The 21,795-nt window shown below is 51.3% G+C and overlaps 2 protein-coding genes across 3 annotated transcripts; both read left to right on the forward strand.

Moving 5' to 3' along the window:
• Positions 1–707: 707 nt before the first annotated feature.
• On the forward strand, positions 708–7,828 carry Lgi3 (leucine rich repeat LGI family member 3). Of its 2 annotated transcripts, XM_031361038.1 has the most exons (9): positions 708–1,164; positions 1,970–2,041; positions 2,689–2,760; positions 3,105–3,176; positions 3,265–3,336; positions 4,097–4,266; positions 4,409–4,573; positions 5,693–6,285; positions 6,944–7,828. In XM_031361038.1, exons 1-9 carry the CDS (start codon positions 959–961, stop codon positions 7,034–7,036), a joined length of 1,515 nt encoding a protein of 504 aa, XP_031216898.1. In that variant the 5' UTR covers positions 708–958; the 3' UTR covers positions 7,037–7,828. The 2 variants fall into 2 exon arrangements, with proteins under 2 accessions (XP_031216898.1, XP_031216897.1); XM_031361037.1 differs by having other exon boundaries at positions 709–1,164; positions 5,693–7,828.
• Positions 7,829–15,155: 7,327 nt separating this feature from the next.
• Positions 15,156–18,973, forward strand: Reep4 (receptor accessory protein 4). The gene is made up of 8 exons (XM_031362382.1): positions 15,156–15,625; positions 16,342–16,414; positions 16,791–16,867; positions 16,960–17,080; positions 17,691–17,804; positions 17,978–18,113; positions 18,240–18,394; positions 18,484–18,973. Exons 1-8 carry the CDS (start codon positions 15,594–15,596, stop codon positions 18,547–18,549), a joined length of 774 nt encoding a protein of 257 aa, XP_031218242.1. The 5' UTR covers positions 15,156–15,593; the 3' UTR covers positions 18,550–18,973.
• The last annotated feature ends 2,822 nt before the right edge of the window (positions 18,974–21,795 follow it).

Consider the following 21,795-nt stretch of genomic DNA (forward strand, 5'->3'; position numbering starts at 1 on the left):
AGCTTTGGACTCTAGAGTTACCCTTTGAAGAGCACTGGTGTAGAAAGATTGCTGTGAACTTGAGGTTGAGCTTCTGGGCCTAGGGCTACACTTTCCTTATCTGTAGATGGAAATTAATGTCCCTTCCCTCCGAAGGGCCAGCCAATTAACTGTGCCAAGTACACAGTAGAGATAGGGAGTGTGGCTGCTTTTGGCTTTCTTGTAGCCTCAATTTCCTTGTTGTTGAAACAAAGACCTGAGCTGGAGAACCCCCAAGGCTCTTCCAACTCCAAGGGACTGTGGTTGTGCAGTGTGAGACGGTCCACACTTCCCACTCCAGCGGTTACCTTTCCCTTTTCAGCTCACAGGCACAAAAGCACGCTCTGTTCCTCAGCTGATGCAAACAAGCTCGCACCCTCAAGCTCCCGATCTCTCATGCCAACCTGGATGTACATGAGTCACTTGCGACATTCCCCTTAATTCTACGCCCCCTCGCAACTAAGACATACACACAGGTGCACCATAGGTCCACAGATCCATGTGCACCCTGCGCACTGGCACAATTCTCATCCAAATGCACCCTCTGCACGGACAGCTCTGGAGATCAGACACAGAGCCTGGTGGCCTGGTAGGGCACGCTGCGGACGGGTGCAACCACTCCATCTTTTGGCTGCTCTCCCGCGGGCGCCCGGCCTGGGCCTCCCCGCTCCGCCCCCGCGCGCGCCCCCGCCGCCTGCGCTGCAGTCCGCGGCCACCAGCCCCGGCAGCCAGTAGTTGCGGTCCCAGTTTCGCGCAGCGCTCCGGAGCTGAAAGGACTGCAGGCCAGCGCCCGAGGTCAGGAGGAATAGGTGGCGCCTGGAGAGCGGGTGGCACCAGAGCTGCCGCAGCCCGGAGGTGGAAGCTCTCGAGAGGGGCAGAGCAGCCTGCAGGGAGCAGCCGGGCGCCGGCAGGCTGGTGTGGAGGAGACCCCGCAGGAGGCATGGCCGGGCTACGAGCCAGGCGGGGCCCTGGGCGCGGACTATTGGTGTTGTCCACGCTGGGGTTTTGCCTAATGCTGCAAGCCAGTGCCAAGAGGCCTCCTAAGACGCCCCCCTGCCCACCCAGCTGCTCCTGCACCAGGGACACCGCCTTCTGCGTGGATTCTAAGTCGGTGCCCAAGAACCTGCCTTCAGAGGTCATCTCCCTGTGAGTGTGTACCTAGCCTTGGTGGGGTGGGGAAAGGAAGGAAGGCACAGAAAGCTCTAGAAGAGAGACACCCGGCTCCTCTTTTCAGAGGATATATAGACCAGAAGTATTCCCAGGCTTCCTCAGAACTGGGGACTCCAGGCCCCAGTCTACAGGGAGCGCTGCAATCCGTACAGCAGCCATAGCTTGGGGAAACCAGAGTTCATGGCCAAGGGATGAATCATCACCATCAGCAGCGCAATAAGACCTACTGTGTGTGAGTTGGAGGGAGTGTCTACAAGAGCATGCTGGCCCCTCCCTGTGAGGTCACACCAAGGACAGAAAGCAGGAGAACTAATAGCAGCAGGGGGATGGGTGACAAGGGAGCCTGCCCTCGTGGTACCTTGGCATGGGCCAGACTCTTGCCACTGGGTCTGCTGTTCTGCACACAGCTGGGCCAGCCTCACTTGTAGCAACTGGCCCATGACTCCCACCCCTTGCCTGTGGGACTAGAGAAGCTGTGAGGTCCCTCACCTGGCTGCTCCATCCCTCAGCAGCACCAAGACATCGTGGGTGTTGGGTAATGGTGCTGATGCTGGTAATGGAACCTGCTCTTGGCTGAGAGGGAAGGGGAGCCCAGGGCCACTGGTGCTTCTGGAGGAGGCAGCAGGGGAGAAGACTGGAGGACCTTGAGTTTGGGGAAGAAAAGGCTGCTGCAGGTGGGGGCTAGGGCTTCTGAACACAGAAGCTACTGCCCTGCCCACCTCTGTCCGCAGTCCAGGCCCTTCAGACATTTACACAGTCTTGGCTTCTGTGTTCCCTGCAGGACGCTGGTGAACGCTGCCTTCTCAGAGATCCAGGATGGAGCCTTCTCCCACCTGCCATTGTTGCAGTTCTTGTATGGAACTTTGTGGAAGGGGGGTGGGAACATGGTAGAACCTGACAGATGCTGAACTTGGGTGAGAGTAGTCAGAGGGAGGGTTTGAAAATGCAGATGCCCCGCCCGATAGAATAATGCCTCGGAGGAGGGTGGAGTGACAGTGGGGTCAGGAGTCCTAGCAGCAGGGAAACGTGCACACAGAAGCTAAGAGTGTGGGATATACAGAGCATAGACTCAACAACATCATTAGAGGGTCTAGGGAGTTGGGTAGGAATGCCCGGGCCCAGTGCCGGAGACTGGACACTTCAGGGGAGGGGGTCATGCTAAACACAGGTGACCCCAGGTGGTCAGAGTTCAGGAGGCATGGTGGACAGCTGACCGTGCAGGGCTAGAGGGGGTTAGGATGAAGATGAGAAGACTGGACAAGGACATGCCATGGAAGTGGGCCAGGAGCCAGCTTGGCAGGATAACGTTGCCTCCCACCATATTCAGGAGCAAACAGGGGGCTTGCGGCATGGAAACAAGTTTGCACCTGGCCGTGCTGTCCAGGGGTCCTGAGGTATGGAGGAAGGGTAGCCAGGTCTTGAGGAAGCTCAAGGGTGGGGTAATAGGCATGGGCAGCAGACACACCCTTGCAAAGTCTAATTCCAGCTTTGTCTTCCTAGGTTACTCAACTCCAACAAGTTCACGCTGATTGGAGACAATGCCTTCACAGGACTGTCGCACCTGCAGTACCTGTGTGTGGGAGGGAAGGGTCAAGGGCAGGGTGGAAGGAGGGGGCCCAGCCCCTAGTGGAATGGGAGGGAAAGTGCAGGGAGAAGGCTGGGAGCAGGGTGGGAGAGAAGAGCCCTTTTGAATGCCCTGACTGTAGGATGGGCGGGAGGTCATTTCTCCCATGCCCCTGTCATCTTGCCTAACACCCCATCACTACTATGGTGTGATGTAATTGCACACTTATGGAAGCCTGTCTCTGGCTCCTGTGCTGGCATCTGGCCGTGGATGTAAGGAAATCACCGCTAGGGGCTGGGGTGGAGTGTTGGTGGTCTGAGTGGCAACTAAGGCAAGTTCTCGTTTTCTCCAGCTTCATAGAGAACAACGACATCTGGGCTCTCTCCAAGTTTACCTTCAGAGGATTGAAGTCCTTGACACACCTGTGAGTACCTGACACCTGTACCCACATGGGACTGGAGCCCCCGTGGCCTCTGGATTTGGTCATGATCCTGGGCTCTTTTTTTTTGCAGCTCTCTGGCTAACAATAACCTGCAGACACTGCCCAGAGACATCTTTCGTCCCCTGGACATCCTAAGTGACTTGTAAGACCTGAATCCTGCCTCTTCCCACAGTTCCACAGAGGGCGCACACACCCTTCTGAATCCAATCCCACAGAGAGCACACTCCTGGAGGGAGAGGTGTGGGAGTCAGAGACTGGGAGGGTTCGGGTTTGAGGGAGGGCTTTGAGAAGGTGAAGTCAAGTAGCTGAGAGTCTTCCAAATGGGATTCTTCAGCCTTTTTCAAATGCACATTAGATGTATAGGGTAAACGTGTGTGGGTTTTTTTTTTTTTTTTTGAATGTTTGGTTGATTTGAATTAACTTTAAAGAACTCTAGCATATCTGCAGCCCTTTGCCATTATTTATACCAAAATAAAATAAAATGGAAGCTCCTGAACTCTGAGGAATAGAACAAGATAGGTTGCCCATTGCAAAAGTGCCTGGAAGCTGTACAGGCCTGGAATCTCAGATAACTCAGGAGGCTGAAGCATGAGGCTGATAAACAGTAAAAATTTGCCTCCTGATTAAGAAGTAAAAACAGGGCTGGTGATGTAGGGCACTTGCCTAGAATGTGTAAGGTCCTGGGCTCCAATCCCCAGTGTTACAAATATTGAAATTAAAAGTTAAAAACCAAAGACATCTGGCTAGGTAGGTAAGCAAGCAGAGGCTTAGGCAGGTGCTGTGGGGGCCTGGTTCAACCTAGCTATGTGTGAGCCTTCCACGGCAGCTTCTGGAGGCCAGGTGGGCTGGTGGGCAGAGTAGCTGAGGGTCTGCCCCCTCTGTGTCCTGCCCTCACAATCCAGGGACCTCCGGGGCAATGCACTTAACTGTGATTGCAAGGTAAAGTGGCTGGTGGAGTGGCTGGCACACACCAACACCACAGTGGCCCCCATCTACTGCGCCAGCCCACCCCGCTTCCAGGAGCACAAGGTGCAGGACTTGCCTCTTCGGGAATTCGACTGCATCACCACCGGTAGGATGTGCCTCCCCTCCGGCTGAAGGCCACCCAGCTGGGCACACCCAGCTTCTATAACCAGGTCCCTGCTACCACCCAGAGGGTTGGTGCCTTGTTCCTTGAGGTTGATCCCACCCGCCTATGCCTCTTGTCCCTGCAGATTTTGTCCTCTACCAGACTCTGTCCTTCCCAGCGGTGTCAGCGGAACCCTTCCTCTACTCCAGTGACCTCTATTTGGCTCTGGCCCAGCCAGGTGCCAGCGCCTGCACCGTCCTCAAGTGGGACTATGTGGAACGACAGCTTCGAGACTATGATAGAATTCCAGGTACCTGAGTGTGGCCTGCCTCTGCTGGCCCTTTCCAGGGGCGAGCTGATAGGAGGTTCTTTTTGTCCAACTCCAGCCAACTCCTAAAAGAGGAAGAAGAAGGGATGAAAAGTGGTTTCTGTCCATAAGGAATTTCATAACAAATGAACACTTTGAACCAATTCTAGCCCTGACACACATCAATACACCTATTTTATTTATTTATTTATTTTATATGAGTACACTGTTGCTGTCTTCAGACACACCAGAAGAGGGCATCAGATCCCATTATAGATGGTTGTAAGCCACCATGTGGTTGCTGGGAATGGAACTCAGGACCTCTGGAAGAGCAGTCAGTGCTCTTAACCACTGAGCTATCTCTCCAGCCCCAATACACCTATTTTATAACATAAATGAAAACATTTAACTTAAAAAGTATCACAGAAAGAAACTATCCTATCAGGATTATCCTGTCCTTTGAAGAAGACCAGTAATACAAAATAATATCTATAATGTACATGCCTTAATCCCAGCACTTGGGAGGCAAGACGGGCAGGTTTCTGTGAGTTTAAGGTCAGCCAGAGATGCATAATAGAGAGACTCCACCTCTAAATAAATAAATAAACTAACCCGCAAACAAATAAACAAATTACTTAAGTAAGTAAGTAAATACTGAGAGCTAGGGATGACACTCAGTTGGTAGAATGCTTGCCTAGCTTGCACAAAGCCCTCCGTTCATGATGGTTCAAATCTACAATCCCAGCATTTCGGAGGTGAAGACAGGAGTCTGGAGAGTTCAAGACCAGACTTGACTCTATAGTTATAACCATCTCTAAATAAAACGAGGCAAAGCTTGCCAGGGTATGGTGGCTCACACTTGTAATCCCAGCATTTGGGATGCAGAGAAAGATGATCGCTGCAAATTCAAGACCAGCCTGGTTTATATTGTAAGGTCCAGGCCAGCCAGGACTTCCTTGTCTCAACAAACGAAACTAAGCTAATTATGGACCCTGAGTCCCAGGAGAGTGGAACGGAAATCTATAGCAGATCTCAGTTGCCGAGCATGTTGGGAGGCTAGCCTTTCATTTGGGTGGGGGGTTACCCGACACTGCCTAACCCCGAGTGCTTCTTTCCTGGCAGCCCCTTCAGCTGTGCACTGCAAGCCGATGGTGGTGGATGGTCAGCTCTATGTTGTCGTCGCCCAGCTGTTTGGTGGCTCATACATTTACCACTGGGACCCTAACACCACGCGTTTCACCAAGCTGCAGGACATCGACCCACAGCGCGTGCGCAAACCCAATGACCTGGAAGCCTTCCGCATCGACGGTGACTGGTACTTCGCAGTGGCTGACAGTTCCAAGGCAGGTGCCACCAGCCTCTACCGTTGGCACCAGAATGGCTTCTATTCCCACCAGGCCCTGCACGCCTGGCACCGCGACACCGACCTGGAGTTTGTGGATGGTGAGGGCAAGCCACGGTTGATTGTGTCTAGCAGCTCTCAGGCGCCTGTCATCTATCAATGGAGTCGTACACAGAAACAGTTTGTGGCTCAGGGAGAGGTGACTCAGGTACCCGATGCCCAGGCTGTGAAACACTTTCGTGCTGGCCGAGACAGCTACCTGTGCCTTAGCCGATACATTGGCGACTCCAAGATCCTGCGCTGGGAGGGTACCCGTTTCTCTGAGGTGCAAGCCCTTCCTTCCCGAGGTTCGCTGGCCCTACAGCCCTTCCTGGTGGGTGGTCACCGCTACCTGGCACTGGGCAGTGACTTCTCCTTTACCCAAATCTACCAGTGGGATGAGGGGCGACAGAAATTTGTACGGTTCCAAGAGCTGGCTGTGCAGGCCCCTCGGGCTTTCTGCTACATGCCTGCTGGAGATGCCCAGCTGCTCCTGGCCCCCAGTTTCAAGGGACAAACACTGGTGTACCGACATGTTGTGGTGGACCTTAGTGCCTAGAAGGAGACTAAGTCCTTTGGGTTCCTCAGAGTGGCACTATATGATGGGTAGGGACCTCTGTGAGCAACTTGTGGCCCCAAGTGAAGTCACATGTGGCTTAACCTATCTATGTAGCCACACACACACACACACACACACACACACACACAGACGTGGTCCTGGGCACACACCAGGGACTAGCCCAGGGGAGCCATTCCCATTACTGTAATCAGCACCTACATATGCACCAGGCACCCAGTGTCCAGGTTCTCCTCTATGTCCGCACCAACAGCCCCTGATCTTCAGTGCTCTCTGCTCTGCTCTGTCACTAGTGTGTCTGACTGACACAGTGGGTGCAGGAAGGGGGGTAAGCCATGGCCTTCTCTTCTCAGCTTAGTCTTCCACCCTCTGGCCTTTTCCTCTGGATGCTCAAGGTGTTTGTGTACCTCTTTAGCACCCACAGTTGCAGCCTCCCTCCAGGTGTGCCCACACTTCCAAGTGCACCTGCCCACACCATGCTCCTTCTGCATGCACCTGTGGACACTGATGGACAAACTCAGCTACCTACTAGTGTATACCTGGCCACACTCCTGTTTCCATTTCTGCACATGTCTCGGAGTGTGTACGTGAGAAGCCTGGGTGCTGAGCAAACCGGCTTCCTTGTTATCCCCCTCGCTGCTCTTCTTGGAAGGTGCCTACAGCACCCACACTTTGCTCTCCCCAGTGTGCCCCCTATGTGGCTCATAATAACAGTAAGTGTGGCCATGGCTTCCTGGGGACAAAGCCACTTCATCCTGAAGCAATAATAACAAGAGGCAACAGCAACTGGGTCCTTTGCAGTGCAGTATAGCTTTCCTCTCATTAGAGTTTTCTTCCACGACTCAATCCCAGCTCAAACGGACACGGGTGGGAAGGCTTTCTCTGGATAGCTGTCTGTTGCTTTTTCAAGCTCGGGCCATCTCTTCTCTCACCCCATCTTTGGGATGTGAACCCTGAACTGTGATTGCTCCTTGGCTGGATATTAAAAACTAAGCAAGGCAAGAATCCTGAGACAGCCTGAGCTACTTGTGTGGGTGCCAGGAACGTGTTGGTAGCCCTGGCAACCCTCCACGCCATGGAGATAACCCCCAGAGGCACAGCTCAGTGGAGGCTGGATGACGGTGGCAAGAGGGACACCTGGGAACCAGGCCTCTGCTGCCCTCTGCCGTCCACTGGGAGCAGCAGCCCAGAAGCAAGAAATGGTCAGGCTTGTGAGGATTTCTTGTGACCTGATGCCCTGGAGCACCTGGGGGTAATGCTACGATTCCTTTGCTTCAAATAAAGTTCCACCCCACTGCTAGCTCTCAGGTGTCCTCAGATGTTTTGTTAGGAGCAGAGACAGGGTTGTGTCACCAGTCCCTGCTGTACACAGTGACCACACCAGCTTCCAGGCCCTCTTCCTCTTGGCTCCTTTCCCTTAGAGCAATGGATGCCCTGAAGGTCAACTGGCACTAAGGTCAGGAGTTCGTGGTAATGCCACCCAGGTGCTGGACTAAGTGATGAGTCTCTTCCACCTGGGTCTGACTCACAGGCCAGTGCTCCTTCCTGGAGTTTACAGGAATGGGACCTGCTAAGACCCAGGTCTGTCCCTTGGTCAGGATGTCTTTAAGCAACATGGCAAAAGACATGCTCAGCCCTTTGCAGCCCTGGCTTTCTACCACTCCCTCCCTGAGCTCCACACAAGATAGATGTCTGCCATTGTTACCACCACCAGCACCAAAGTGGGGCACCCTGGAGTCCTAGATAACACCTTAGTTCTTCTCCCCATTTTTAACCAGCCACCAATTCCCCACTCTTCATCGTTGAGGGTTTCCAGATGAGCATTCGTCCCCTGCCCCTTTGCCCCACTACAACCTTCATCCAAGCCTGGCCTCGCTGCTATGGTTTCCAGGTCTCTCCTGTTGGCCTACTTCTCAGATCGTTCTGGTCTGCCCTTCCTGAAACATCTCTCCATTATGTCATCTGCCACCCAGGAGCCCGCTTTGGCTCCGAGCTCTTCTCAAAACGAATCCATGGCTTTGTGCCTGACATAGAGCTCCTCAGGACCAGGTGCCAACAGACACAACAGCATTGGTCCCTCTCCTGCTTGTTTCCATTCTGTCCATTTCCTGAGACTCCAGGAAGAACCTGGGACAAACGGAGGGGGAGGGGAAGGTCATCAGACAGGGCTCAGGCTGAGGCAGTGACCAGGGTCACTAGGGAATGTGAGGCATCTTGGGAAGAATACATAGCACCATGTTGCAAAACTGCCATGCTCAGCTGTGCGGCCTCTCCCCTTGTCATTCCTTTCCACCTCCAGACTTGTAAAAAAAAAAAAAAAAAAAAAAAAAAAAAGAAATGGGTAACAGATCAGAAATGGTAGATGTGACGACAACAGGCCTCTTCCCTTCTCCTGTTCCTCATCTGTTCTCCAGGACCCCTTTTGTCTCTCACAGGTTATATATATATACACATATGTATATGTATATATATATGTATGTATATATACATATATATATACATATGTGTATATATATAATGATATGTATATATGTGTGCGTATGTGTATAAGGTTTTTATTGTTGTAAAGAGACACCATGACCATGGCAAGTCTTAGAAAAGAAAATATGTAGTTGGGCTTGCTTATGGTTTCAGAGGCCTAGTCCATTGTCAGCATGGTGGCAAGCATGGTGGCACCCAGAAAGACATGGTACAGATCTGCAGGCAGCAGAAGAGAGATTGACACTGGGCCTGGCTGGGGCTTTTGAAACATCAAGGCCCACTCTCCAGGGACACACTTTCTCTACTAAGGACACACCTACTCCAATAAGGCCACGCCTCTTAGTCCTTCTCAAGTAACGTCATTCTTTGAGGGCATTAGCATTCAAAGATATGAGAGGAGCCTGTGGAGGCCACTCCTGATCAAACTACCACCAACCACTGTTTTCATTTCCATTCAAACGATGTCCATGTGTATCACTTAACACTGATCAATCACAAAGGAAGAGATCAGGTCAGAGAACTCCAGAACATGTATTAACTCCATGCTCTGACCTCCGGTCTCGACCACACATGCCCAGATATCAACTTGATTACTTTGCTTGATGCCAACCAATTTCTCTGAACATCGGATCCTACAAAGCAGGTTAGCAAACCTACTCCGTAGAGTCCTGATTCACTTCACTTATGGAGGAAAAGTAGTGGATGCTTTTCATTCAGACACATACTTTGCCTATATGTGTCTCAGTTTCTTTATCTGCAAAGTGGGTCTAATGATATCTAACCATCAGGGTCACCTATCAAGGGATAGACTAGTGCATATCAGGCCCACCGTATCACCCCTCGTGAAATTTAAGTGCATTAAACAGAGATGTATGTCAGTCCCCTTGAAGACTGTGCTGGCACATAGTTATGAGCTATGCTGGTCTGCAGGATTATATTTGAGATGGAATGACTCCAAGCAGGGGAGTTCATGAGAGCGAGAGACAGGCACTCCTCAGTGATAAATGCTCTCTGACAGAGAGGGCTCCCCCACCATCTGCAGTCTCAGAGTTCCTGCACCCCCTAACTCCCATCTGTGGCTTCAGGCACCAGGCCCTCTCCCACTGCCCCTGGCCACAGCCTACATACAGTAAGGGACAGGTCTAGGTTTCTGCTCAAATCACATTCAAGTGCATATGACAGAGTAGATACCCTTGAATCCTCTCTACTTGGTCTCAAGATTGCTTTTCTTCCTTCATTCCTTCCTTTTGAGATTGTCTCACATAGCCCAGGCTGGCCTTAAACTCACTGTGTAGCCAAGGATAACTTTGAACTTCTGACTCTTGCCTCCAAGTTTCTAAATGCTGAGATTACAGCTGTATACTACCATGCCACTTTTCTGTGCTGCCGGGCACTGAGCTCCAGATTTTATGTGTATCAGGCAAGCACTATACCAACACAGCTACATCCCCAGCCATGCCCACTGAGGTTGCCAGGGGAACTGGCTTTAGTCTCCCAGACACCGTGGCCTTCTGTTGCCCAGTTGCAAGATAAACATCGATCCTAACAAGCCACTCCCTTAAGCGGAGAGAGACATTCTCTCCATCAAACCTTGAATGCCAAGCTTTCTGTGGCATGGCTGCCTGGTCACCTGCCTGAGGGGGGTCAGCCATGAGTCCATGGAGCTGTTTAGCAACTCAGGGTAACTGGATGACTGTGTCAATAGTTCTGGGCCAAAGGCTACAAGAGCCAGAGTCTACTTCCTCTGTCAAAGCCTAGGAGAATGACCCTTGGCTACCAGCCTCCTGTTCCCCTGTGAGGAGCCCAGCTCCTGCATCAGACCTCTGACTTTTTGTGCTTTAACTTTCCCAAGCACAGGCATCATAGCCAGGAGTCTCTCTGTGGGTGAAATGGTCCCAGCTGGGAGAGCTCAGAGTGGGCACAGGCAAGCTCTTTCCAGCAAATAGAAACAGGGAAGCTGTTTTGCTGTTCTCTCTCTCTCTCTCTCTCTCTCTCTCTCTCTCTCTCTCTCTCTCTCTCTCTCTCTCTCTCTCTCTCTCTCTCTCTCTCTCTCTCTCTCTCTCTCCCACACACACCCTACCCTCTCCCCCCCCTCTTCCCCCCAGGCCACCCTTATAATCAAATCCTCCTGCCTGGCCTCCTAAATGCTTGGATTATAGGCAGGTGCCACCACACTCAGCTTAAAACAAAGCTTCAGTTGGCTTGGGGAGATGGCCTACTGGGTAAAGGGCCTGTTGCACAAACACAAGGATCTGAGTTTGGGTCTAACACCTTCATAAAAATCAGGCATGGAGGCACATCCAGGTAATCCCAGGACTAGAGAAGTGGAGACAGATCCTGGGGGTTTAACGTTCAACCAATCTCCCTTAAATAGCGAGCTCCAAGAACGAGATATCTTATCTCAAAAAAATAAGTGGCCCACGTCTTTAATCCCAGCATTCAGTAGGCAGAGGCTGGCAGATCTCTGTTTTAGGCCAGGCTGACCTACACAGTCAGACCCAGTCTTGAACAAGCAAACCAACAAACAAAAAGATGTAGAGAAACAATTGAGAAAGACTTCCTGATATTAACTACTGTCCTTCACGAATCCCCTGCCTGCACACACACATGCACAGCTATGCATGTACCACATACAGAGGCTGTGATGCTGGAGTCAGGGAAGACGTTTTAGAGTCAACCAGTGGGTGGACATGCCAAGGGACTTGTATTCACATGGATTTCCCAGATGATGGGTTATCTCTTCCTTCCTTTGCAGTTCTCTACACGTCGCCCTAAGTTGGTCCTGACAGTTGCATCCTTCTGCCTTCAAGGAAATACACAATACTTTTTGTTTGTTTGATGTTTTTGAGACAGGGTCTCCCTATGTAGTCCTGGAGGTCCTAGAACTCAGTATGTAGACTAGGTTGGCTTCAAACTCACAGAGATCTGCCTGCATCTGCCTCCTAAGCACTGGGGTTATGAGGTATGCCATCAGACCTGCCTAAAGAATCTGATCTGAGATGCCAGAGAGATGGCTCAGCAGTTAAGAGCACTGGCTGTCCTTCCAGCGCCCACATAGAGGCTAGCAGCACCTGTATGTCCAGTTCCAGAGGGATCTGACATCCTCTTGTAGCTTTCACAAGCACATGTATGCAAACATACATGCAGGCAAAACATTTATACACCATATGCATATACATATACATGTACATATACATATACATGTACATACACGTACACATACATACATATACATATACACATACACATACACATACACATACACATACACATACATATACATATACATATACATACACATTGATCCGACCAGTGCTTTCCTAGATGAAGCCCTGGGTTTGAGCTTCAGCACTTCATGAACCAAACATGATGACATGTGCCTGACATGCCAACATTTAGGAAGAAGAAGATCAAGGCCATACCTAGACTACATAGGACCCCATCTATAAAAATAAAGATGGCTCTTAAAATAAACGGTGTGTCTGGGACTTTCTTAATGGGATCCTCAAGGCCTTGGATGTTGTGTGTTTCTTATTTCTCCAAAAAAAAGTATTGGGGGAGGGGTAGTAGGAGCAAGGGAGCCATAAGGCATGGGGGAGTTTCTCCTGTGGGCAGGTTTCATTGCTGGCTCCCACATCCAGCAATACCAATAAAATTGATGATAATAATTAAGACTGTATAATCACCATGTGTTTGTTTATTCCCAAGAAGCCTCCTTTCCCTGGCTCCCATCATTACCAATTCCATCCTCATAGATGGTGGGCGTTAACTGCGCTCTAGTAAAAGGCAGTAACTGCCCCTGTTTCCACCCCCACAGCCCTGGGACAGCTTGACTTGCATCCTTGCCTCAAGGTGTATGTGTGATGAGGCTGGGTGCTGATCTCCCTATTTTCAGATGGAGCAACCGAGACAGAGGGCAGAGGTCACAAAGAAAAAAAGCCCACATGTATAAAGAAAAAAAACAAACAAACCAAAAAACCAAAAACAAACAACAAAAACCCAAAAAAAAAAACAAACAAAAACAAAAACAAAAACAAAAAAACCAGTCTTTCTCTTTTGTAGCTTCCTCCTTTCTTGTAGGAGTATTCTTCTTACCAGAGTTAACCTCTTTAGGTCTGTGACCCCTACCAGGGCCACTTGTAGCGGCCGCTGTTGATTCCCAAGAGAATTGACCATGCCACACACACATTTAGCCACTAGTCAGTAATATATACTGCTCTGTAACATTGGGCCATTCACTCCAAAAGCACATTTCTTTTTTTCCTTTTAAAGGTCTTATTTACTTTTATTTCATGTGCATTGGTGTTTTGCCTTCATTTGTGTCTGAAGGTGCCAGATTCCCTGCAATTGGAGCTACCGACAGTTGTGAGCTGCCATGTGAGTGCTGGGAATTGAACCCTGATCCTCTGGAAGAACAGCCAGTGCTATTAACAGCTGAGTCATCTCTCCAGCCCCCTGCCCCCTGAGCACATTTCTTAATTTTTTAAAAAAGATATTTGTAAAGATGAAGACCATGGGTAAATCAGAGAAGCTTCTCCTTGAGGTAGATAGTTGACAGAGACCCACAGTTGGACAAAGTAGAGACTGAACAACTTCAGAACAGTCAGACTTAAATGGGATGTCTCCCAGCGCCCCCTTCCAGGCTCTGGGATCTCTGCAAAAGTGGGGACAGACAGATTGTAAGAAGCAGGGGTGGTGGATGCCTCCACGGAAACAGTCTTTTCTAGACCCACTGAGCGGATGCACACATGAATTCAAAGACTGTGACAGCGTGCACTCGACCTGCACAAGCTCAAGCCAGACACAAATACCAGCACAGAGGAGGGGAAGTGGGCACAAAGTCTCATCCCTAGCCACGAAAGTATTCAAAGCTGATATCTGCTAGGAGAGGGAAAATTAGTCTCCAATGGAGTCACGCTGGGTATATCCACTCCACTCCAAGGTCAGTCCCATGCTCCGGAGTGGCTGGTCAACACAAATCAGACTCCATGGTTCTGTTTGTTTTTGTTTTTGTTTTTGATGTGTGTGTGTGTGTTTCTTTTATTGAAAATAGATTTCTTTTTTGGTTGGATAGTGGTACACACCTTTAATCCTAGCACTTGAGAGGCAGAGGCAGGTAGATCTCTGAATTCAAGGCCAGCCTGATCTACAGATAGAGTTCCAGGACAGCCAGAGGTACAAAGAGAAACAATGTCTCAATATATATATATATATATATATATATATATATATATATATATATATATATATATATATATATACATATATATATATATGGTGATGATGATGATAAAACTAAGGTAGTAATAATGATGAAGACGATGACAGTGATGACAACAACGACGACGACGACAGTAATGATATATTCAATTTCGTCAAATGTTATAGCTCGCCAGTGTGGCCAGCCTTATAAGAAGAAGCTTCAACAATTCCATCACTTCACACAACAACAACAACAAGCACAAAACAGCAAGTGTTGATTTTAGAATTTCCTGGGAAATTTCTATCCCTGTCTCAGAAACAGGTGGGATTTCAAAATTTTAGGATCTTCACTCAGTCTCTAAGACACTGGGGTCAGACTGACCAGGTATATGGGTCGTGGAAAGATGCTTTAGAAACTAGTGGAGCCCTAAAGCTGTCAGAAGGGTGATTCTTCAATTCCACTCTTCCCTCCTTTCTATCATGGTCAGCTGGACTTCGAGGAAGGTAGGATCAGATCAGAACCTGCATCCTCTCGGCCAATCACTCATTTCATTCTCTATCCCATTTTGCAGAGATGGAGAAATGATAAAAAGACATCGGAAGATCACTCTCGAGTAGTCGTTTATTTCCTCTCCTTTCCTTGTGATTGTTTGCGACAGTGTATTGATACACCTGTAATCCAACCTGGACTGGTAATTCTCCTGTCTCAACCTCGGAGACTCATGTGTGCGCCACCACACCTAGCTAGGAGTTCGGGCTGTTTTTGTTCCTCCCTACCTTTCCACCTGCCAACCTTTCAGATCTGGAAGGTCATTCGACCCGCGGCTCCACCTCCGAAGTACGCGGAGTATCGCCGCTTTAAGAGACGGGCCTTTTGTCTCCCTGACCTCGTCCCGCCCCTCTGAAGGCTTCATCGCGCCTGCGCATCGAGCTTGAGCTCTGGGGTTGGGCAGGACCTGGTTCCGTGCAACTTTTAAGTGAGTTACAAACTCCGCCCCGGAGACCGGTGCAGGTGGTCCGGCACTCTGCGAGAGCGGAGGTCCGGCCTGCCACCCGGACCCGAGACTAGCAGCGGCGCGGTCCACGGGGGACGAACGGTTCTGCGCGGCAGGAATTGTGGGACTGAACCGCCAGGATTCGGCGGGGCGGAGGGACGCGCCCTCCCGCCTCGGTCCTAAGGCGGCTTCCTCTGCGAGGCCCTCTGTCCACTGGTTCCGGGTTCTCCCGGCTCTCCGCAACTGCGGGGTCGAAGCCAGGAGTGGTGAGATCTCCGCCTACACCGAGGGAGAGAGGTGTACTGCAGCGCTACGCGGCCCCTTGTCCCAGCTCCTGAGTGAGCGTCCCTCCGGTTGTCTCTTGGGGTCATCCCCTAGGCTGTCAGGATGGTGTCCTGGATGATCTGTCGCCTGGTGGTGTGAGTATGGCCACTGTGAGACCCCTCCCTCTCCCCTTATCCCAGGATGCCAACCTGCCTTTGGGTGGAAACTGGGGACGTTTGTAAAGAGGGAATTTTTTTTTGAACTTCCTGACCCCGTTTCCCAGCACACACTTAACGGTCCTGGGGGTCTGAAGTGGGACCTGGTCACTGCATACCTTGTTTCCACCCTGCAAGCCTTCTGGCCTGACAGAGACCCTTCCTGCAGACAGGTGCTGCTAGGGCTCAGGGCCTTTACCTCCCACAGACCTGTGAGAAGGTGGTTAGGTACTGCTGTGGGCTGAGAATCCAGATGCCTCCTTCCCATCACCCTAGCTTCCGCAGTCTGCACCTCACTTTTGGATATTCCAACACCTGTTTCAAATGTCCCTCACTGCATGCTGGTGGCCCTGGGCCTGATTACGTGTAGTGGGAGGAGACAGCCTAGTGTTCTCACCCACCTTGTTGTGTGTTCTCAGTCTGTCCTGTTACCCATGGGCCACCAGCGCAGGCCTGGGCAGGCTTGGGATGTTTGTAAACAGCCGGGTGGGGAGGCAGCCTCCAGGGCACTGACTCAGGCACCCAGGGTTGTGCAAGCCAAGCGGGAAAAACAGGGCAGGCATTGCCATCTCGCACCCAGGTCAGGGGAAGCAGCCACCTGGCAGGGAGAGGGTGGGGCATGGTGCCCCTCACACCTCCTGTGGCTGCTGTTCCAGGCTCATATTTGGCATGCTGTATCCTGCATATGCTTCCTACAAGGCTGTGAAGAGCAAGAACATTCGAGAATATGTAAGTGCACAGAGTGGGGTGGATGACAACCTTGAGGGGATGGTCAGGGAGGTGGTAGGACTTGGTAATGCTTGAGGGCCTGGGCCCGTCTGTCAGACTCCAGGGGCTCAATGGTGGAACAGATCTCCAGTAGAGTGGTCAAGTGGAAGGAAGCCCAGCCATTAACTTGGCCATGGAAGATCTTGTGGGTGAAGCATGCTGGGTGGGCACTGGAACGAAAGGCAGTTTCTCAGGGGCTCCTGTCTAAGCAGATGTGGGAAAATGTAGCCAGCAATGCAGTGGGACTGGCTTTGAGGAATCTCTGGGTTGGGCCAGCCGGGGGCGGACATTGGCACCTCAGGCTCCCAAGCCAAGCTCTGTGCACTCTGACCCACAGGTCCGGTGGATGATGTACTGGATTGTCTTTGCAATCTTCATGGCAGCAGAAACCTTCACGGACATCTTCATTTCCTGGTTTGGCACAAGGATTGGCAGGCCATGGGTTGGCAAGGCCCACCCACTACCTGGCATCTGGCTCACACAAACCCCTCCCCTTGCTTACACAGGTTCCCGTTTTATTATGAGATCAAGATGGCTTTCGTGCTGTGGCTGCTCTCACCTTACACCAAGGGGGCCAGCCTGCTTTACCGAAAGTTCGTCCACCCATCCCTGTCTCGCCATGAGAAGGTACCCCTCGGGAGAGCAGAAACAGAGGAGGGTGTGTCAGGGAAGTGTGTCAGAGAGAAAGTCCTGTATCTCAGGTTCGGGGAGCCAGAGGTGCTCTGGTCTTATTTCCTGTTCCTCTATAGTTTTGCTGCAAGACTGTGATTGTGCTGGGCGGTGGTGGTGCACGCCTTTAATCCCAGCACTTGGGAGGCAGAGGCAGGTGGATTTCTGAGTTAGAGGCCAGCCTGGTCTACAGAGTGCGATCCAGGACAGCCAGGGCTACACAGAGAAACCCTGTAAAAACAAACAAACAACAACAACAACAACAAAAAAGACTGTGATAGGGGTTGGCCTCCCCATCCCACCTGGATGATACATATGGATGACCTTTAGGGGTGTGACAAGCCAAATGGAAGTTGACATGGGCATGGAAGAATGGAAGGGATACCCACTAAGTTGTGGAGTGGGTGTGTAGTTGGGGAGTCCTGCTCTTAATTGTTGTTCTGAACTTATATCTGTGGCTCCTGGGTCTTAGATAGGGCCCACGGGATTATGCCAACCCGTGGCTTCTTGGGTGTCTGCAGAGACGAGGCTCCTTTGTTGATCTGAGCTCTCTGCCCTGGGTCTGCAGGAGATCGATGCGTGCATTGTGCAAGCAAAGGAGCGCAGCTATGAAACCATGCTCAGTTTCGGGAAGCGGAGCCTCAACATCGCCGCCTCAGCCGCCGTGCAGGCTGCTACCAAGGTGCTCTGAGCCCTGGTGCTCACAGGGTCTCCCCCACTCCCAGTATCTTTGAGCCAGATCAATTCTGAATCTTGTGCCCCAGCGATTAGCTGAAGGGCAGCTTCCCAGTTAAAGCCCTTCCCCTTGCAGGCCTTCTCTGCCGTTAACAGTGGCTTCTATCCCTCACCTCCTAGAGTCAAGGTGCTCTAGCTGGAAGGCTGCGGAGCTTCTCTATGCAAGACCTGCGCTCTATCCCTGACACTGCTGCCCCCACCTACCAAGATCCCCTCTACCTGGAAGACCAGGTACCTCGACGCAGACCCCCTATTGGTAAGTGGAAGGGGGAGGGAAAACTGACCTGGGGAGGTCAGCCTCTCTGAAGACTAGAGGAAAGCTGGGCGTGACCCCAGGCTTGTATAAATGTTCGGCTCTGCCCTACTGGCCACTCTTTGGCAGGATACCGGCCAGGCGGCCTGCAGGACAGTGACACAGAGGACGAGTGTTGGTCAGACAATGAGGTAGCCCCCCAGCCACCTGTTCGGCCCCGAGAGAAACCTCTAGGCCGCAGCCAGAGCCTTCGGGTGATCAAGAGGAAGCCATTGGCTCGAGAGGTAAGTGTGTTTGGAAGGACAGTGTGAGGGAGGTGGATGGAGCTGCCATGCCCACAGCATTCATGGTACATTGGCTTTCTCTCCCCAAGGGCACCTCACGCTCCCTGAAGGTCCGAACCCGGAAAAAGGCCATGCCCTCAGACATGGACAGCTAGAGTGTGCAGATTCAAGCCGCCTTACCTCTGGAGCCAGCGGGGGACCTTTGCTGCCATACCAGCTACCTGGGCTCTGCTCCTTCTGGCTTCTGCCTAAGGGGCACATGGTGTGGTACCCTGCACAGGGATACACTCACTATACCAAAGCAAGCCAGGCCCGGGGCCTATTTATTGCCTTCCTCTGCCTTTTACTTTCCTAGACATGGGACCAGAGCCCCACCTACAGACGAAACCAAAAGTCCAACCAGCTGTGTTCATTCCTACTTGTCCTTCAAAATACTTGACAGCCTTTCCCAAGGCCTGGGTGTGTGTGTGTGTGTGTGTGTGTGTGTGTGTCCTAGCTTCGTGTTTCGTGTTGGTGAGTGAGGTCAGGCTTGTGAATATTTTTATAAATAAATACCAAACAGTGTTTGGCCTCTCCCGATATGTCTCTTCACATCTCATATTGTAACTAACAACTTACTGCAGGCTCTGCCAAAGGGTGTAGAGACTGCTGGAGGATCTCTGTGCCCCATCATCCCGGCAGCAAGTATTCTTATGGTTGCTCCTAGGGACCCCTGTGGAGTCAGGGTGGAGCCTGATGTATTGGCACAAGCCTTTGGTTCCAACATGGTTAAGGGGGAAAGGGCAGGAGGATTTCTGTGAGCTCTAGTCCAGCATGGTCTATACAGCCAGTTCTAGGTCAGCTAAGACTAAAGAGACCCTGTCTCAAAAAAGTCAAGAGTCTTGAAGAAGAGTAAAAGGTATGGAGAGCCTGTAGAAACTGTACAGAGCAAATCTGGGGAGGCAGGCTAGGTCTTCCATGAACCTAGAGAAGTCAGTTCAATAAACTCTTCCTGTACACAGTCTGATAGAATTAGGGTGAATTTGCACTCTAAGCCACAAGAGGGCAGCAGCTGCCTAGGGCCAGGCTGCCCCCACCTTCCAGGTCAAGGTGGGCGGGGCTCGGAGACTAGCCAAAGCCTCACCCTGCTGGGGCCGGGATGCTGATGGGGCAGGCCAAAGGAATGATGCAGAGCCCAGCAGGGCCAATGAGAGCCCTTCTCCATCCATAGAGACCCAGACTCTTGTCCTGGATTGGCTTTAACCTATCTCCTTTGATCCCTGGGTCATCTGCCCCTAAAGTAGGAGTCACGTGGTACGCAGGGTCCTCCCTCCTCCCATCCCATCTGTCCTTCCTGCCCACTTCGGAGTAAAGAGTGCTGGTTGGAGGAAAAATATGAGCTGCTAAATTGGAATGGCCTGTGAGGATTAACTCTTGGTGTAGGGATTATCTGGGTTTTATTGGAGGGAAGGCACTTAATCTGTGTAGCTGATTTAGCTTCACACGGATTGGGATTCAGCAGCTTTTCCCTATGGCATTCCCTCTCTATGTGATGCTGATCTTTACCACCTCATTAATTCACTCCAAAGATGTGTTTCTAGATACTGTAGGAGTAAGAAGACATGGAAGTAGCTACTATTATTATGATCCCCATTTCCCAAACAGGCACCCAAAGGGCAAATGATTTGCCCAAGGTGGCCTAGCTAGTAAGTGGCAGGATTGGGCTTTGGACCAGGCAGTCTGGCTCCAGAGTTGATGTTCTTAATCACTATTCAGTAAATGGGCTGTTCCTTGCCTGGGGGCAGGGGGCAGGAGAAGGAGTCTGGTATGTGTGGAATATTTGTTGCACGCCTGACCTTGTGCTGGGCACTTCAGAGACGGTTTCTTTGAATCCTCTCGAAGGGGCCCGTTGTCCATCTTACAGGTGAAACGGCTTTCTCCTCTATAGATGTGCTGCCGGAGAGGTGGGCAAAGTCACTTGGTCCTCCTGGGAGGACTGCTGGAGCCACCGTGCCCAGGCTCTGCAGAGCCCACCTCTGCGCTTCCCCAGCCTGCTTTGTTCGCCCATTCCAACTCAGACACCTGTCTCAGAGCCCTCTGTGTGCATGCCTCTGCCTTGCCTTGCCTTGCCACTTATAGAGAGACTTCTGTTCTCATCTTGACTGTGTCAGATCTGTTTTTGTTCCTCCTTTGTCAAGACTTCAGCCTTATTTTACTGGTGTAGCCCAGCCCCAGACTACATGGTTGAACTAAGGTGCGGTGGGTTTTATAACTGTGATTTGTTGGTGAAATCCTGCTTAGCATCTAACTTCTGTGCTAAAGCATCACCCCTTCCTCTGGGAAGCCTGTCTCACTCCCTGGCACAGGATTAGACGCCACGGAGTCATTTGTCACCACGATCATATCTCCAAGTGTGATTCCCAGCCTCAGCTCAAGGCCTGACACCTCCGAGACCTGAAGGAGGACTGTGACTAAATCAACACATACATCAAACATCTTAAACCTCTTCAGGGTGGGAGTGAACTTTTGCTTTGCTGTCTGTGCCCTGTGTCACCTCAGTTTCACCACACAGCTTTCAAAACACCAGTGTCTCTGATACGGCTCGGCGAATGGCTGGCTAAAAGTGTACAGTTACTAAGCATCCTGAGGCCACAGAGAAAGAAATGAGTAGAAGGTCCAGGCGGTAGGCATTTCTGGGCAAGTATAAACGTGAGCTGAGCTGAGGCACTGGGTAACACCTGGACATCCCTCAGAGCAACTCTGAGAACGACCCAGACACACCTTCATCCAACACTATACTCCCCTGGAGAAGAGCCCTGGCCCACCATCTTTACCCAGCACTATACTCCCCTGAAGAAGGGCCCTGGCCCACCACTCATGCTTTGGCCTGGCCTCTTAAAGGGAGAGCGTCTGGTCTTGTTCCTACTTTCCAAGGATCATCAACTTTCTACTTGATACCAGTGTCCCTGGTCTCCCCAGGCAGGATGAAGGTTGGAAAGGACCTGATACCAGAGACCAGTCCCTAGCATACCAGTCCCATACCTTCTGTGGGTTCTGGTCCCACCCCCACTCCTCAGCTTTTCCTACTCTTTCTGGGCTGTTACCATGACAGCCGGGACTTCCTTCTCACAGTCCTTTCTCTCTCGCCATCCTTTTAACCCTCTAACTCCATCACTGCTCCTCTGACCTGTGGCCCTTCATGAGCCTGGTCACTTTCCCCTTCTCTGGATTCTGTCACAACACACAGGATCCTGTGGCTTTATTTTTGGCTGCCACTCCCAGCAGCAGCATCCTGAGCCTCTGGGTCCCACACACGCAGCCCAGCCCTGGCCCAGGCTGAGTTAGGGGTCCTGGCAGGCACTCCAGGGGCTCCAGGGGGTAACTGTTCAGGTCCTTTTCCCCATTTCTCACCCAGCATCTGG

This window comes from Mastomys coucha, unplaced genomic scaffold (genome assembly GCF_008632895.1).
Source record: "Mastomys coucha isolate ucsf_1 unplaced genomic scaffold, UCSF_Mcou_1 pScaffold9, whole genome shotgun sequence".
Lineage (NCBI taxonomy): Eukaryota > Metazoa > Chordata > Mammalia > Rodentia > Muridae > Mastomys > Mastomys coucha.

Bases quoted from the DNA above. Each gene is read 5' to 3' on its own strand.
- Lgi3 (XM_031361037.1), top strand. From the start codon at position 959: ATGGCCGGGCTACGAGCCAGGCGGGGCCCTGGGCGCGGACTATTGGTG. The intron at 3,177-3,264 runs GTGAGTACCTGA...TTTTTTTTGCAG, and splicing joins TTGAAGTCCTTGACACACCT to CTCTCTGGCTAACAATAACC. The intron at 4,267-4,408 runs GTAGGATGTGCC...TTGTCCCTGCAG, and splicing joins ATTCGACTGCATCACCACCG to ATTTTGTCCTCTACCAGACT.
- Reep4 (XM_031362382.1), top strand. From the start codon at position 15,594: ATGGTGTCCTGGATGATCTGTCGCCTGGTGGT. The intron at 17,805-17,977 runs GTGCTCTGAGCC...CTCACCTCCTAG, and splicing joins CCGTGCAGGCTGCTACCAAG to AGTCAAGGTGCTCTAGCTGG. The intron at 18,114-18,239 runs GTAAGTGGAAGG...ACTCTTTGGCAG, and splicing joins TCGACGCAGACCCCCTATTG to GATACCGGCCAGGCGGCCTG.